Source organism: Indicator indicator, chromosome Z (genome assembly GCF_027791375.1).
Source record: "Indicator indicator isolate 239-I01 chromosome Z, UM_Iind_1.1, whole genome shotgun sequence".
Taxonomy (NCBI): domain Eukaryota; kingdom Metazoa; phylum Chordata; class Aves; order Piciformes; family Indicatoridae; genus Indicator; species Indicator indicator.
Window position 1 is genome coordinate 55,303,711 of NC_072053.1, and position 17,153 is coordinate 55,320,863.

Here is a 17,153-nt window from a genome sequence, read left to right on the forward strand (position 1 = left end):
ACAGATTCTTAAGATAAACCACAAGGACAGAAGAAGTAATTGGTGAATGTGCAGTTTAGGCTAAGACTGTTGTTCTGGGATGTTGAATATCTGCAATGGCTAGTTTCCTCAGTGTTGTCGATATACTGTATTTCATTAAACCATTAGCAGGGATGCCAAAGACTTTTTACACTGTAAGATCAAACCAGGCCAACTAGTAAAAGTGAAGCCTTTTCAATTCTAACACATTTGCATTAGAATGTACCTTGTTAGCAGAAAAGTTGGTCAAGAATACTCAAGAATACTGTGGAAAAGTAGTTATTTAATGTTAATGGCTGGCAACATTATTAAAACTATAAATGAAAGAAAACTTTGAAGAGAGTACTTTGAATAAATGTCTGTTGATCTGCCTATGTTCAAAACTACTTTGCAGGAGTTCATTCGTATTCATGTAGCTTGTATCTCATTATTTTGAGTTTGTGTAACTGCAAGTATTACAAATTAACTTTTCTAGAAAAACTGACTGACAATTTAATCAAAGGTATCTATTTTTCACTCAGAAGCAGCAGTGGTATCAACTCTCTTGCAGATATGACTAGGAAGAAAACCATCAATAATTATGGAGAAGCCTGCCTCATTCTTTGCTTACTGTTCTTTCTTTTACATAGAGGCACTAATCTAGAAATAATCCCTAGATGGGTGCCTGTTCTTAAATGCAGAGCTTTGATTTTTTTTTTGTGCTTCTAAAAAAAAAGGAAACATCTGCCAGGGCTTCATAGACAACTTTTAGATATGACTGACTTAGAATGTTACTGCTGCTATTTCCCTTCATGATTTTACTTCTATTGTAGAAGATGTTCTGTGAAAAATGTCATCATTTTTTTGTTTTTTTGTTTGTTTGCTATCACTTTAAGTTTGAATGTTCACTCTCGGAGCATATCATTTGTGTTACCATAAAGAGAATACTGATTTCAAATGAAGTTTATTTTTTAGCAAATTAAAGTAGCATTATTTGTTATATTAATAATAGAGCTAAGCAGCTTACATTTCCATAATTGTTTTAGGTAAATAAAATTATAGTATAATAATAATACTACTAGAATGTTCATTGTTAGTTACAGAAAGAAATGCATTTTTGTCAGTTGAAGTTTCTCACTTGATGTCACTTTCTAGCATCACTAGTCTAACAGTGTTTCTCATAAATTGTCATGTAGCTGTTTCTGTTTGCTCTAGATATCAATGATCATATTCTTAGTTAGAAGCTTTTTCATCAGTGTATTTATATTGAAGCTGTACTTGATAGTGTCCTGAACAATATCCTCATAATATTTATGTCTCTTTTTAAACACACTTAATCAAATTATCTTATTTCTAAGTAGGAATGATCAAAAAAAGTATTTCTTGCTTTCATTTCATAAATGGGTCCCTTTGTGCTGCGTGACAACTTTACAATTGTACTCTACAGTGTGTCTATCATAATACATTTCTGATGTAATAAAGTTTAAATATATTTTTCAAGAAGTGACTGGTATGTCTGGGAAAGGGATGCAAGAATACTTAAGCTAACAGAGTATTCCATTGAAGTGGGTAAGTGGTAAGTTAGGAAATAGAACTTTTCCTACAGATCTTGACTGTAGACTGAGAGAAACTTACTTGCTTACTGCTTAGATATAAATCTAGAATGACGGGCATATTAATGGTCTCATAAGTAATAAGCAAAATGTAATAAATTAAAAGCAAGTGTCATGAAGACAACCTCTTTTAAGAGCACTGATGTTTTCATGATTCCTTGTTATTGAGTAGTCACATAGTCACATTTTGTCTTCACTAAATTCCCCACAACTTTTGCATCTAAGATTAATTTCAATCTTGAAATTGTTATAATTTAAATTATTAATTTTAACAGCTGATTTATGATGAATATGAGTAACAGCAAAAAATAAGTTTCTGGAAAGCAATATTAAAATACTCTTCTTTGTGGTTTTCTATGGGCAGTAGCCAAAAGGAGTATAAAGTAGATTTATTAGTCCTTTCTTTATTGCCAAAGAGAGAGAATAAACCATATTTTGGTTGAATATCATTAGTAAAAAAGTAAATAAAATCCTGTCCAGCATCTGAATTAAAGAAACATAACTATATGAAGGTAGACTGAATATGACAGTAGTAGGAGCAGACAAATATGAAAGATTTTATTAATGCATTATTCTAAAGTAAGGAAAATAAATTGTGTTTTGGAGAGTGTTTCCCATTATCACAGAAGTCCATGGGATTGCATAAAAGTAGAAGAAGATTCTGTAGCTGTTAGGTAAGTTGGAGTAGCATTTTCAGAGACTGTTGTCCTGTCACAGAGGGGGCTTTCATAGTCATCTACAGCAGTGGAGATATGCTTATGATTTATTTAGCAAGTATAATCAGGGAGGTAGATAAAGGACATGTTTAAGGCAGATACAGCATTTATATAGTTGAGATCTCTTAAATGCAAAATACATACAATTACAGTAAAAATGTTTTAACTACCAGCAATTCCTGAGTTGTACAGATTGACCTGTGTCTGAGGATTGTCTGACCATCAACCACAATTGGCAGTGTCAGATCAGTGCAGATTTTGACAAGAAAAAATGTAAGAATAGTATGACAATCTTCCCTCAAACACTTATGATGGTGCTGCTTATGTGGAAGGCACTGAAATGTCAATAATTAGAGATATTGAAGAGCCTCAGTGATCTAAACAAAGCCATTTTGTTTCATGCAGAAGTGTGGCAAACAGCTCTCCCTAAAGAAATTTTGGAGATGCAGATTAAGCTGCCTTATAGGTTAATAGTACATCTCAGAACCCAAGTACCTCAGAAAGCAGTCAAGTGTCTGTCTTTGCAGTCCAAGATCTCTGGCTATTTGTAATCTTTCATAGCAAGCTGTTGTCTTAAGACAGATCATGGTCACATCTGTGGTGCCATGGTGCAAGCTGAATCAACCACACCTGGCTTAAGTATTCTAAAAATCCATGCCTTTTTTTGTGTGTGTCAGATACCCACCCCAGTGAAAACTACTGAGAGCTGGTCTTTGTTGATTCCTTATGCATATGACCACAAAATACGCTTGGATCTGTTATATCATGGAAGATTACTTGTAAGAATAGTTTTCTGGTCTTTTATGTAGAAGTGTGAGGGAAGAAGATTGTATTCAAAATTAATCTACTGGAATAAATAACTTGGGTTTTCATTAATTATTTTTCAGGTTTAGCCTGATGTAATGACATTGAGTAATCTGCATTTTCATTTAAATTCTTGTGTTTACACTTGTATGCAAATAGATTTGATTAAAAATATCTGTTAAGAAGATAACTGAAAACCAAAATGATGAACTATCTTGAGTAACTACAGAAAGAAGGGTTTGGGGGAAAAAAGCTTCTAAAGGAAAACATGTGAAATGAGCATGTGGACTGGACTTGGTAGACTTTAGAAAGCCAGACTAATTTTCAGAATGGACCTAGAGTTATTTCAGCCACTCAGGAAAATATATTTTTTTTTTAAATCTTGCCTAATATTTGTGTGATATTATGCTCAAAATTACTCTGACTTTATTAATTTTGGGGGGAAAAAATCAAACTGCTAACAATTAATCATCCACTAAGTATTTGAAGAGGTCTTGGTCTTTTTTCAGTCGGTTTTGTTTGGGGTTTTTTTTGGTTTTTTGGGTTTTTATGACGGGTTCCAAGCTCCAAAGCAACCTGGATGATTTTCAGTACGGGAGCTTTTTCTTGCTTTGGTTCTTGTTTGGTTCTGTTATCTAAAGTGTTTCTTAGCTACCATAAGAAACAGAAGCTTCCCAGAGGTAAGATTAGAAGAAGATACTTAATGTTTCTAGTCTATTCTGAATTGAGTGACTGCATTCCTAAATTAATTTCCTGTTTAATTTCTTCAGTAATTGATAAAAACAGCTACGTGAAACATTTTACACAAGTACAGAAGTCTGAAATAGGCTTTCACTACTGCCTGTAAAGCTTAATTTGCTTAGTACTTCAACAGGAATTTGAGTCGAGGAGGAGAGTGGCAAAGCACAGGGAAGACTCTGGAGAAGGCTCGTAGGCTTCATAAAACAATCAAAAAGTGGGAACAGGATATACTAAATAATGTCAAAAACTGATGATGTTCCACATTGGATCTAGTTTACACTTTTTTAATATGTAGAAAAGTACTAGTCACAAGAATTTGTACTGTACCTGTTGAATATATGAAGGCACTTTTTTATTTTTGTTGTTAACTGTATGTTTTCAACTTAAGTTTACTTAAAAGTTTTACTGAAAAGAAATGTACAAAGACAGCTATTCAATTGAGGATTAATTACTATGGCAACAGAAATGTGGTGACTGAAAGGGGAGAGTATGTATTCTCCCCTCAGCTTCCTGCCAGCTGTCATACTCAACCTCTGCGGCATGAATTCAAGCCAAAATATAGACTGTGACCAGCTCTAAGAAACTATATCGGTATTTTTATAAATTTGTACAAGAATCGCACTATAAAAGAAGACTTAATCCTTTGAATTGGATGACAGACATTTGGCACTCTTGCCAGTGTTTGACAGAGAGTAACGGGATGCTTTGTAGTAAAACCTGGATTAATGGTAAAACCCTCTTTATGTTATTGCAATGTGGTGTAAATGAGAGAACTAAGCATGCTGTCAGCCTAGGAAAAAAAGGCACCCTTTGTATCTCCAATGCAGATTTAAGTGCTGCTGAGAATAGTGTAAATACAGAAGTTGTGTCATTAAGAACTCCTCTTTATCTTATTTGTATTACATTGACATTTTGTACATTATTTAAACAAAGACTTTCTATCAGTTATAGTAACTCTGATCGCTGTGTGTTTGCACAGCTTTCAGATTCAACAAGTTTAGATAGTTGTTTACAAAGAGTATGCTTTTGGGAGATAACATTCCATTATCCTTTTCTAGAATGGGAGTAGCTATTAACCTTTAAAATAATAATTTCCAAATGATTGGGAGTCATACTAGATAATCTTTTGGAGTCCCTTCCAGCTGTGATTCTGTGATTGGTTTGTAATAGTGCTTTACTAAGTTTACTGTTTCAGTTTACAGTGGTATTAGCCATTTCAGTATGACTTTGGATGTGTTGGGTTTTTTTTTAAAGTGGTGAGTTCATATATTGCATTTTATGAAGCATGTAGTTTTGTTTTAATTACAGGGTATGTGCATGGCTTTTGGTTTTGCTACTGATTGATGGAGGGGTGAGAGGGTGCAAGACAATGGGTATAGTTCCATAGACTACTTCTGGAATAAGCAATTACCTTAGCTTTGAATTCTGTGACAGTCTGATTATCTCCCCTCATTCTCAGCAGCAAGTGTTCATGATGAGGTTTTTGGTGAAGGAAAGTAATAATGGCTTATAGGAATTCTTTGTGTTAGAGTCAAGTAATTAAATAAAACTGGTCCCAGTGAGAAATTATTGCACTCTTACCTGAGCAGAGAGGAAACAGGCTCAGAAGTTGATGTGAACTAGAGAAAACACTTTCTGTTCTCAATTGACTTAGTAGCCCATTTCTCTGCTAGCAAGTAAAATATTAGAGTTTACAGAATATTCTTGGTCTCAGAAGAAATGCTGAATAGGACGGCCTGGGGAAAACAACTACCTATTATTCTGATGAAATTTCTTTCATTTTATCAGAAGTGTAAGACCAGATAAATGCTGGTCTTCCAGTGTTGGCAGGATACTTTAGACCTGGAATAAGCCTTAGCAGTTTGTACACCCTTGAATAGTCATTTCAGCTATTGATCTTCTGTGATACTATGAAGTATTGGAAGATAGTATTTTAGTCATAGCCAACATCCTTTAGTTCAGGAAGCTAGCATATGAATGCGAATGTCCTGTTTTTAAATGTTCAGGCAGCTTGGCTTTGTTTTCTAAGACAATTGTGCTGAGCATTGGTTGTTACCTCTAATATGCAGCTACTTCTGATTCTCATTCTGCAACCCGGTTTTGCAAGAACAGTAGACAAATGCAGTCTGGACAAGACTGCTTTTCAATTAAGAAAGTTAAATTCAGAGGGAACATTTTTGTCCACATAAGAAATAATTCTAAAATAAGATTCAGGCTTATTTCAAACTGTGGTATGTGTTACTCACCATAGTTTGTTCAGGAGTGTCTCCTCTGTAACTACAAATGCAGTTCTGATTTATTTAAGAATCACTTGCAAGTAGAGACAGTCTCATTATTTGGTAACTTTTTTATTCTCTTGACCACGTGGACTTCATTTTTAGAGAAAATGTGGACACTATTATACTTTGTCTTCCTCAGCATGCAGAGTAATTTAGGAAGAAATTCTTGTTTGACATGTGGAGCTGTAAGAGAGTGAAACTTTCCCACTTCGAACAGTGGAAATTTCATATGGACTGCAAATGTATATTGTCTTTAATGGAGTTAAACATTTAGAAAAGGCTAACTTCTTTCATGATTGCTGTCAACATTTTTGTAAAATTCTTTTAAAACACATATAGCAGATACTGTATTCAATAGTATGTATTTCTTTAGATCTGTGTCATATGTATTCCTGAAGGGTAATCAGAAGATGTGCCATGCTGTACATGACAAACATGATTTAACACACCGTATGTGTGTGGTGGTATAGTGTTTGGCAAGAATGAGAAACGTTTCAGATTTCTGTGTTTCTGTGATTTTAGTTTTCATTCAGAATAACTTTCCCATAATCATGTATTTGAAATTTCTTAGCATATTTACATTTCAGTGTGAGAGAAAAACATGCTATTGCTTATTCGGGTACTGGATGGAATGTTAGTTCCAGGAGAGAGAATTTGTGTTACTATTTATGGCCTTTGAGTCAAATTGGTTAACATTTTCCAGTAGTTGCATGGCTGAGCTACAAATCAAAGCCAAACTTGCTACTTGGGTTTTTTGACAAAAAAACTTGATTATTTCTTCTTAATTCTTCTTTCTTTCTATTGAATCATTATTTCTTTATAGTCCTGAGGTATGTTTATGGACTGATGATTATAGTCTTTGCAGTTTTTAATGATGATTCAAGAAATGTTGCGTTGAGATCTTGTGTTATTAAAGTGTTCTTTCAAGAAGTTCAGCAAGACTTTTATTTGCCTAAGTATAGTAATTAATGTACAGTAATTTAAACAAAGATAATGTGTACTTCCAAATGACAGAATACTTCTTGTGTTGAAGGATATTTTTTCCTTTATTATTCCATTCTTTCAGTCATTACGTTTATTAATTCATAAAAGGTCTGACATAAAATAATATAAATTAAATGTGCTAGTATTGGTAGTGTAAGTAAAGGAGTCAGAGGTTCCTAGCTAAATCAAAGTTTGTTAATTTTGCTGTTTGAGATTCTTATGCATATGATATACATGATAATTGAGGTGAACAAGACAACTCCGGTAAAGTCAGTATGGGTTTTCATGTAGGAGCAAGTAATGGGGAGGGACACACAATAGAGAAGAGAAGGCACTTGAGGAACAGAAAATAGAAAGCTATTAAAAAGAAATTTTCTTCATTAAATAAATGTCAATTGATGTTAGAGAGCAAATATTAAAAGAGAATCATAAACACACTAGCCATGTGAGGGAAGAATTAAGGAGAGTAATACATGAAGTCAAATTTGGAAAAAAAAAGAAAGGCAGGCAAAATGTTGACAGTGGTAGAATGTTGGCTGAAATTTTCACTTTTTTAAATGGTGATGCTAGTAGAAAGACATGGAATATTTTCATCTCTATAAAACTTAATGCTACCTAGAGTTTCACCCATGTATTGCTTAGAGTAACAAACTTCAGATCTGACCTTTAATCAATGTGGAGACATCTTAAGAAAAACTGAAATCAGTGTTTTAGTTTTACTGACAAACTGTTCATCATTTTTAAAAAAGAAATTATTGGATTTGGGAGTTGGGAGCTGGATTTCAGTGGGGAGACTTTCAGAAAAGTTCACAAGTTTGACAGACCCAGTTGTTGTGTTTCAGCCTAACTGGGTGCCCTTTAGGCAACTGACTTTGCTTCAGAGAGCTGAGTTTTTCAGGAGTAATTCACAGTGACCATGGGCTTTCCCTGCATTAGCTCCTGCAGCCTGTGGAGTAGCTTTTGTATAGTAACTTTTTCTACTTTAAGGAAAAACCTGTGCCGCTGATTTAGGTAGAAGAGACGCTCTTTGTAAATATGGTGGAGTTTGCTGTTCTTTCAGGTTTGGCAGTACAGGTCAATGTACTGAAAGTGTACTTCCAGAACTAAATATGCCATTTGTGAGTTCATTTGCAATCAACAGTACTTTTTACATTAACTGATGTTCTCTGCAAAGACAAGCAATTTTATGACTTTCAGTGTGTTACAGCATTTGGCTTTTTTCTCCAGAGATTTTTAATCTTCTGTGAACAGATGTGTAAACCAAAGTATTGCTGCCTCATGTACTTTGGTCTTGTTTAATAAGAAGTAGATAGATGCGCATTTATGAGGGTTTAAAATACTTTAAAGACAGGCATCGACATGGTTAGGCTTCTATTCTATGCAAGTTATGTTTGCTTGAATTAAATGATATAATCCTGATTTCCTGGCAGAGTGACAAATACTCTAGGTCTTACCATAGTGAGATCTAAGTACAATGAATATTTTTCATGCAAAAATTTCATCAGAATAAATATTTTTTAAAAGTAGCATTGTTTTCTTCTTTTAAAATATGTTTTTCAAGTAAAGTTCTATATTATCCATGCATATCATAAATAAATTTTGTAAACATTTTAAATATATACAGAATTGGCAAGATAAATGTAGAATATTCATGCAGTAGATAACATCGACTAATTCAATCTTAATTTTGTTAATATTGTCGTAACACTATTGGTTGAATAGGGTTTTTATCTTAACTGGGACCTTGTTTTCAGTTTTGTGTAGTATAACCTATAATGCAGGGAAATTTAAATCTTTGGAATTGTATGTTTATCTTAGAGCGAAAATTTATGCCTGTGGGTCCCTTAATATTAACATGTCTCTCTGTATGCTAGTTTGAAGTAACTTGCCAAAGTAATGGATTGAGAACAGATGTGAAATTCTAAAGCTCAAGGACATTGTGAACAGCTACGGAAACAAAGGAAGTGGAGATGGATCAAATAGAAACACAATGAGAAGAAACATTGTAGATCCCAAATCAAATTTTGAACTGCAGATGACAAGGTGTGAACACAGTCTGTGTTTTCATCTTTCAAGCAGTGTTAGTAGGGGGACACTAAGCAGTTAATCTTCACACTTCTTTTGGGAGGGGTGGAAATAGATATAGGTATAGATACGTTTGTTAGTATTGCTTTTTTGGGGTTTTGTTTTGCTTTGTGTTGTTGGGTTTTTTTGTTGGTTTTTTTTTTAGGTTTGGTTTGGTGTGGGTTTTTTCCATTTTTCTCTGCTCTTCAAACACATACTTTGATATTTCTATTTGTCTTGGCTTGCACTTTTGCAAAAGGGAAATTTTACTGAGAATTTGAGAGATTTATGAAAAATACCTGAAGTATAAAAAGGATTACGTTTTTGTGCAACTCATCATGCATTGACAATTTGATTAAAACATTAGCTTTATGTAACCTTTACATTTAAAATTGGCATTCTTCATTTAAGAGGCATCATATGATTGTTAGAGTTTTAATCTCGTTGATATTATAGTAAAAGCGTGATGTGAATTTTTTTTTGTTGTTCCTTTACGGGTATAGTGATGACTCTTCTGAAAGTATCTTTACTATTCTGAGTAACTCTGTGTGTGTGAGAGAGAGATTGTGATAATGACAAAACTTTGAATAGTGGTATGATAATTTACAGTTATATTTTGAGTGTCAAATTGTTAAAGTAATCAAGAGTTCTGGATATACACTGTGCAGAAAATTGTGACACATTAACAAGTGGGAAGCAGTGAATCCAAAGAATACATTCACCTTTATAAATTAATTCAAGAAGCTGTTAGGTATCCGTTAAGACTGTAAGCTATTGATGTGGACATTTTCTGTTTTATAATAATAGTAATAGTTGGAGGTTGTCACAGATGTGAGTCCTGATTGGAAAGATATCCCAAAGAACGAAGACCTGTCTTCAGTGTCCCTGGGACTTTGTATACACTGTGGTTCTCCATCCTAGTCCTAGCGTTCAAACCATTGAGCGCTAGCAAAGAGTGAGAGAACAGAGTTCTGTAGAACTCATTGTTATGTCAGAGATGTCGCTGTTTTGACAATTTCCATGTCCTATTTCACTAGAAAAATGAAGAAACTCCAGAAGATGACACAGCAGAGAAGAACATTATTAAGAGGGAGAAAGACATGCTGGCTAACAGTGATCAATGTCACCGATATGTTGTGCATCCTGTGACCCAGAAAAACAGGAAAGTACACAGAGTAGGTTCAACAACTTTCTTGATTGGGAGCACGCCTAAAAGAATCTGCAGGTGAGACTCTGTTGGTGAGATAGAAGTAAAATTCTAAGGTTGAAATGAGCTTCCCGCTGGGCAATTGCTTTTGTCTTTGTTTTAAGCCATACTCAGGGAATACTCATTATATTCTATGACAAGAGGAGAACTAATGTGAAACTTCCACTCACACTATATAAAGAGTACCATAATTGATTAATAAAATTAATTGAACCCATTTTAACATATTGATTCAATGTGTCGTATAATCTATAGCTGTGCAGATGTCATCACCATGAGCGTCCGTGGTATGTGCATCAGTAGTATCTGCATCAGGCAGAACTACAAAATGATGCTAAAACAGTATAGAAACAAACTCTGTAGCATGAGCTTCTGACTGCCTACCACTTTTCCCTGGTTCTCATCACTTTCATTGAAAAGAATATTGGACTTTGTATTTTTTTTTTTAACACAAGGCTCAGTATTTTTTTTTTAATACTTCTAGTGTTTTGCTTCCTCTCATTTTTTGGAAAGATAGCAATTTTTCTGTTTATTTTCTCTTTTTCCCCAAAGTGTTGCTGTTAATACAAATACTTAAATTCCATTACTATATAGGTAGAAGTTCAGTAGCAGTAGCCATGTGGTACATGGAAATAGAAAGCAGAAATCAGTAGTGAGCTGGGAAACCCTATAGAACTGATATTTGGTATATATTTTCAGTTTGGCCTTGAGAGAAATTACTGTGTGAGAGTTGATACCTAAGTTAGGTCTAAAGGCATTCAGAATCTGTTGCATTAACCAACTGGCCTCAGCTATCCAAACTTTCATTGCTGAAGTGACAGACTTGCTTATTTGTTCTAGATACTGAAAACTCTTAAGAGGCAGGTAGAAAAGAACCCTTCATGCAAAAAAATCACATATAGTCATACTTACAAGTAATTTGTTGAGGTAAGATTTTCAAAAGCAATGAATTTACTAAGAATGTTATTCCAAGAATGTTAGCACCTGGCCTGCAGTTACACTTTCTAATAATACTCTGTGCCATGAATGAGAATGATTAGGTGCCTCAGTTTGTGTTGCCGCTAAGGCAGTGTGGGAAGCTGTCTGCAAGCCACCACTCCTGAAGGGTATAGTTGTGGCTAGCCAGTCGTGACATATATAAGACCAAACCAGGGTTAAATCTCATGGCCTGTTGGAGCCCTCATCCAGGAAAGGCAACCCATTTCATATTCTGTCTCTAATAAGGGAGTATAACCCCACCACTCCAGCTTTCCAGCGACATTACCTGATCCCAGACACAGACTATGGCTAACTCAATCAGTGTTAGTTCCTTTACTTAGGGCATGGCATCTTAGCAGAAATAAATGTGTCATGGCTCACTGGGTATGATGGAGAGGACAGTCCATGTCTTCTGTGTTTATCCACCTCTTGTTTAGCATAGTTTTAAAAGGAGTTGAGCAACCACTATTATTTTTACCTTTGATCCAGAAATACTCTACCATTTGTCCATCTGCATCTTTCTGGCAGCTAAATCTGGTCCTTGGGTACAATATGTACACTAAAATTCAGTAAGTTTTTGGTTGTAAGCTGAAGAAATCACACTGAAGCTTAAGATTCAGAAATCACTTCAGTTCTTCTTAGGTCGTTCTTCTTTTTTCTCTCTCTTATCCTGGCCTCTATCAGGAATACAGTGTGACAAGCAGGACAAGAGATATGATTGGACCCCTGTACTCAGCACCAGTGAGGCCACACCTCAAATACTGTGTTCACTTTTGAGGCCCTCACTACAAGAGACGTTGAGCTTCTGGAGCTTGTCCAGGGAAGGGCAACAAATCTGATGAAAGGAACTGGGGTTGTTTAGTCTGGAGAAAAGGAGGCTGAGAGAAGACCTTGTTGTTCTCAACAAATCCCTGAAAAGGGGTTGTGTTGAGGTGGGGGTTGGTCTCTTCTCCCTAATGACAATTGATAGGATGAGAGGAAATGGCCACAAGTTGCACCGGGGAGTTTTGGATGTTACGAGAAATTTCTTCACCGAAAGGGTTATCAAACACAGCAGTAGGCTTCCTGGGGAGGTGGTTTAATCGCCATCCCTTGAACTGTTTAAAAGATGCGTAGATGTGGCGCTAAGGGACATGTGTTAGCGGCAAACTTGGTGGAGTTAGGTAATGGTTGGACTCAATCCTCTTAAAGGTCTTTTCCAACCAAAATGATTCTCTGATTCTGTGAATAAAAACAAACAGTACTCCTAATAAGCAAATTACTTCTAGTGATTACTTTCTGGGATATGTGAAGTAGAGAAATGGAATTAATTGAAAACTGCTTTTGTTTCTATTTATAAGTGTCAAAATAATGCATTTTTCCTTCTTGATAATTACAGGAGACAATTTGAGGAAATGGTATCCCACTTTAATATGGGATCAGTGGAAGAACTTGCAGAACATATTGCAAAAGCTACGTCACAAACAAGACAGAAGATGTTGAAGGAATTCTACATATCTAAGCATCCAGAAGTGGACTCTTTCTTCACAGCTGAAGTACCAGCACAAGCTTCACATGACTGTGAGGAAAGAGAATTGGGTACAATACGCCCCAGAAAAAGAAAATCCATTGTTAATTTTGTAAGATCAAAGTCTACTTCTTCATCAGCTAAAGGACTACTTCTGAGCAGAGCTACAGAAGTGCAGAGCCATAAAGGAGAAATAGAGCAGCTTCACAGTGACGCCTACTTGCAAGATGTGTGTGTTGATGCAAAATATAAACAACCACCTACAGTTGCATGTCAACATATCAAAAAGAGAAACAGGCAGACATTCAAGGATTTTATGGAATGTGGCTCATTAAGCAGTAAATCAAGAATAATTGAGGTGCTGCCTGTAAAAGGCTGTGAAGAAAAGCAGGACTTCGAAGGAACACAACTGCCAAGAAAAAGATCCCTGTCTCAGTCAGAAAACAGGGAGAGAAAAGCTCTGACTTGTAAGAAAAAGTCTTTTGTGGACTTACTTGGAGATACCACTATTCTCAACGACCTCTTCAGGAATGATGCAAATGCTCCTACAGAATCACCAAGGAAAGTCCCCTCAAGCAAAGCTGAAAAATCACAGGAGAGACCAAAGGATTTCTGGGATATGCTGAATGAGCAGAATGAGGAGAGCCTCAGAAAGCTGACAGATATAGCAGTCATAGAGAAGTTATGTGAAAGAGCACCTCATCCCCCAGTGACAGAAGAGAAAGAAGTGTGTGAAAGTTCTCTTTGGAAAAAAAATGAAAAATTTCTGTGGAAAAGATACAATTCAGATGATTCAGATGAACCATCCACTGCTACATCTTGAAATTTAGTTAAATGAAAGGTTTTTTTTATGAGAGTTGCACTATATTTTAGTTGAACATTAAAATATCCACAACTTCAGCAATATGCAGCAAAACATGATACCTCCATGAAATTAAAGGCACAATGATGAGTTCATATTTATGACATCTATTTACAAGTGTGAATATGTGTAATTGCATATGCAATGTATAGTACATATATGCATAATAGTGTGTATGTGCTTTATATTGTAAGCTATGGTAATTTTAAATTAAACTTTTTTTAATGTTCTGAGTGCACTTTGGTTTTTGGAACTCTGACTATATTTCTCAACTAGAAGTATTACATTCCTGGACTCTGCCAGGGGATTTGAACTCAAAGATCTCCAGAGGTCCCTTCCAACCCCTAACACCCTGTTATCCTGTTACCAGTAGTAGCAGCACTGTCAGCAAGTTTGCTGATGACACAAAACTAGGAGCAGTGACTGACCCATTCAGAAGGTTGTGCTGCTATCCAGCAAGACCTGGACAGGCTGAAGAGGTATGGGGAGAAATTTAATGAAATATAACAAGGACAAGTGTAGAGTCTTGCACCTGTGGAAGAACAACCCCACATAACAGTATGGGTTAGGGCCTCATCTGTTGGAGAGCAGTGTAGGGGGAAAAGAGCTGAGGGTCCTAGTGGACAACAAGATGACCATGAGTGAGGGATGTGCCCTTGTGGCCAAGAAGGCTAGTGGTGTCCTGGGCTGTATTAGAAGGGGTGTGGCTAAGTAGGTCAAGAGAGGTTCTCCTCCCCCTCTACTCTGCCTTGATGAGGCTGCATCTGGAATACTGTGTCTACTTCTTGGCTCCTCAGTTCAAGAAGGACCTCAGGTAGCTGCTTGAAAGAGTCCAGCACAGAGCTACAAAGACGCTGAAGAGAGTGGAACATCTCCATTATGAGGAAAGGCTGAGGGAGCTGGTCTCTTTAGCTTGGTGAAGAGTATACTGAGTGGTGACCTCATCGATGTTTATATGTCCAAAGACAAGCCAAGAGGCAATTGGTGCAAGCTGGAGCATAGGAGATTCCATGTAAACATGAGGAAAAACTTTGTTAGAATGAGAGAACTCTGGAACAGGCTCCCCATAGAGGTTGTGGAGTCTCTGTCTCTGGAGATACTCAAAACCTGCATGGACATCTTACTGTGTGACCTACCCTAGGTGATTCTGCTCTGGCAGGGGGGTAGAACTGGATCGTCTTTCAAGGTCTCTTCCAACCACTAACATTCTGCGTTTCTGTGTATTTTTTCCCATTTACTTAACATTTGGACACCTTCAGTCATCTCAGCAGATTAATATGACGATGATGCTAATATCACAGGATCAGAGAATGATAGAGGTTGGAAGGGATCTCTCGAGATCGCCTCGTCTGCCCCCACATGCATGCCAGAGCAGGTTGGGCAGAATGGCATCCAGGTGGGTTTTTGGTGACTCTGGAAATGGAAACTTCACCACCCCTCTGGGCAGCCTGTACCAGTGCTACACTACCATCTGTGGTGGGTTGAAAATTCCCCCCAGCATTAAATTTGCCAGACCAGCCCAGTTGGAAGCAAGTGGAGCTGTATTTACAAGCAAAACTACAATCTACAATGAAATGCAATGAATATGTACCAAAATACACAGTATTTACAAGTATTTACAATCGATAAACAGCACAAGAACCCCCCTGGCTAAAAACCAGGGGAGTTAATAGTTTCCCACTCCCTGCCCCCCTCCCTTACCCCCCTGAACACAAAGGGACAAGTGAAAGAGCAGGGAGACATGAGCCAAAACAATGCAGCCAAGGTCAAGCAGGCACCAGCACAGCACAAAGTTAGTATCTCCCAGAGCGAAGAAGCCAAAAGAGAAAGATTGTTCTGTACAACTAAAGTCCATTATCTCTCTGATGGGATTGTTTAGAGTTATCATTGTTTTCCTTTTTACACCCAATGGTGATTTATTTACATTTTACCACTTTCTGTTCAAGATTTGTGGAAAATTTTAAAGGCATAGCCTGAAACTATCACACTCTCAAAGGAAAGTCTGGCTCCATCCTACTGATACCACCCTTCAAGTATTTATAAGCATTGATAATATCCCTCCTCAGTCTTCCCCTTTTCAGGCTAAAAAGCTCCAAGTCCCTCAGCCTTTTTTCATAAGAGAGGTGTTCTCATCCCCTAATATCAAGTTATATTAACAGGATTTGACAATGATATTCCCTGTGTTTTCTGAGCTACTGGAGACCTAGGGACTTAACAAGTTAGGGATGATGTCCTTGTGTCTCATAGCTTTTAACAATATTTTTTTTTTATAATTCCCCCACCTTCCCTGTGATTTCACCCAGTCTCTCTTTGAAGCCATTGAGCTTCTAATCTTCAGTATCCTATGGCAGTGAGTTTCTTAGCTCAGCTGATACGAATAATCACCGATTTTTGTTTGCTCTTTTTCCATACAATACATTAAATGATGCTACATGTCAAACTTCATTATACTTCGATCTTCCATATTTTATTTATTTAGAATTATGTCTTTGTGAGATGATGTGATCTGGACAATACATGGGTGTCATTTTTCTATGCAAGGAAAGGAGAGGAAAATAGATGTTTAAACTAAAAGAGTTTGCTAGCAAATTTCATTAAAAGTCTCGCTGCATTCAGTAATTCACCCTCACTGTTGCCTACATTTATTTCCTACATTTTAGCATCTGCTAGGAGGAAAAACAAACAAACAAAATAAGGCAAAAAAGAAAAGGGGAAAAAAATGAAAAAAAAAAACCAGAACAATGGTTTAAACTAGGAAAACTGTTATTTCTTGCTTGGCTTCAGAAAGGAAGCTAGTTTAATTTTGTAAGCGTCATATTCTGGGAGAAAAAAAAAAAGCCCATGCTCTTCTATTGTGTGTGGACTTCGAAAATATTATACAATTGCATGTGAACATTGATGGTTTTGGTTTTGGGGGTTTTTACCTTTATTTGAAACACAACTATTTTATTAGGAGCAATTTTATGGGCATTATGAGCATTTGTGTGGCCACATACTTTTAAAATTAGGCGTGCATACTCTTAAAATTACAATTAACTGTAACCTGTTGAATTAGTCTTCTGTTAACACAGAATATTGCTGTTAAGTTTATTGCAGCTTGACTTCAGCTTCTACTGGTAGTCAAAAGATTTGCCAGTCATATTTTGCTTACATAATTGCAATTACTGCGCTGCATCATTTTTCTCCGATATGATAACTTCAATCGTTTCTGCAGAAGGAACAACTTGCAACTGACTTGGGACCATTTCACCAAGGCTTTTGCTTGCCACATTTGAAGTACACAGATGGCATTTAGCTGTGAGGGTATTTCAAGGACCACAGGGATGGAGAATCATGGAATGGTTTTGATTTGGAACAGACCTTTAAAGATTATCTAGCTGAACTCCATGCTGTGAAGAAGG

At 36.3% G+C, this 17,153-nt stretch overlaps 1 protein-coding gene across 1 annotated transcript in view; it reads left to right on the forward strand.

Annotated features, from left to right (window-relative positions):
• The window catches only part of ERCC6L2 (ERCC excision repair 6 like 2), a 57,399-nt gene extending 43,636 nt beyond the window's left edge, over positions 1-13,763 (forward strand). The window contains exons 18-19 of the mRNA XM_054397461.1: positions 10,236-10,423; positions 12,762-13,763. Of these exons, the coding sequence (XP_054253436.1) occupies positions 10,236-10,423; positions 12,762-13,713 (1,140 nt within the window). The 3' untranslated portion in view covers positions 13,714-13,763. The remainder of the gene's footprint in view (positions 1-10,235; positions 10,424-12,761) is intronic.
• The last annotated feature ends 3,390 nt before the right edge of the window (positions 13,764-17,153 follow it).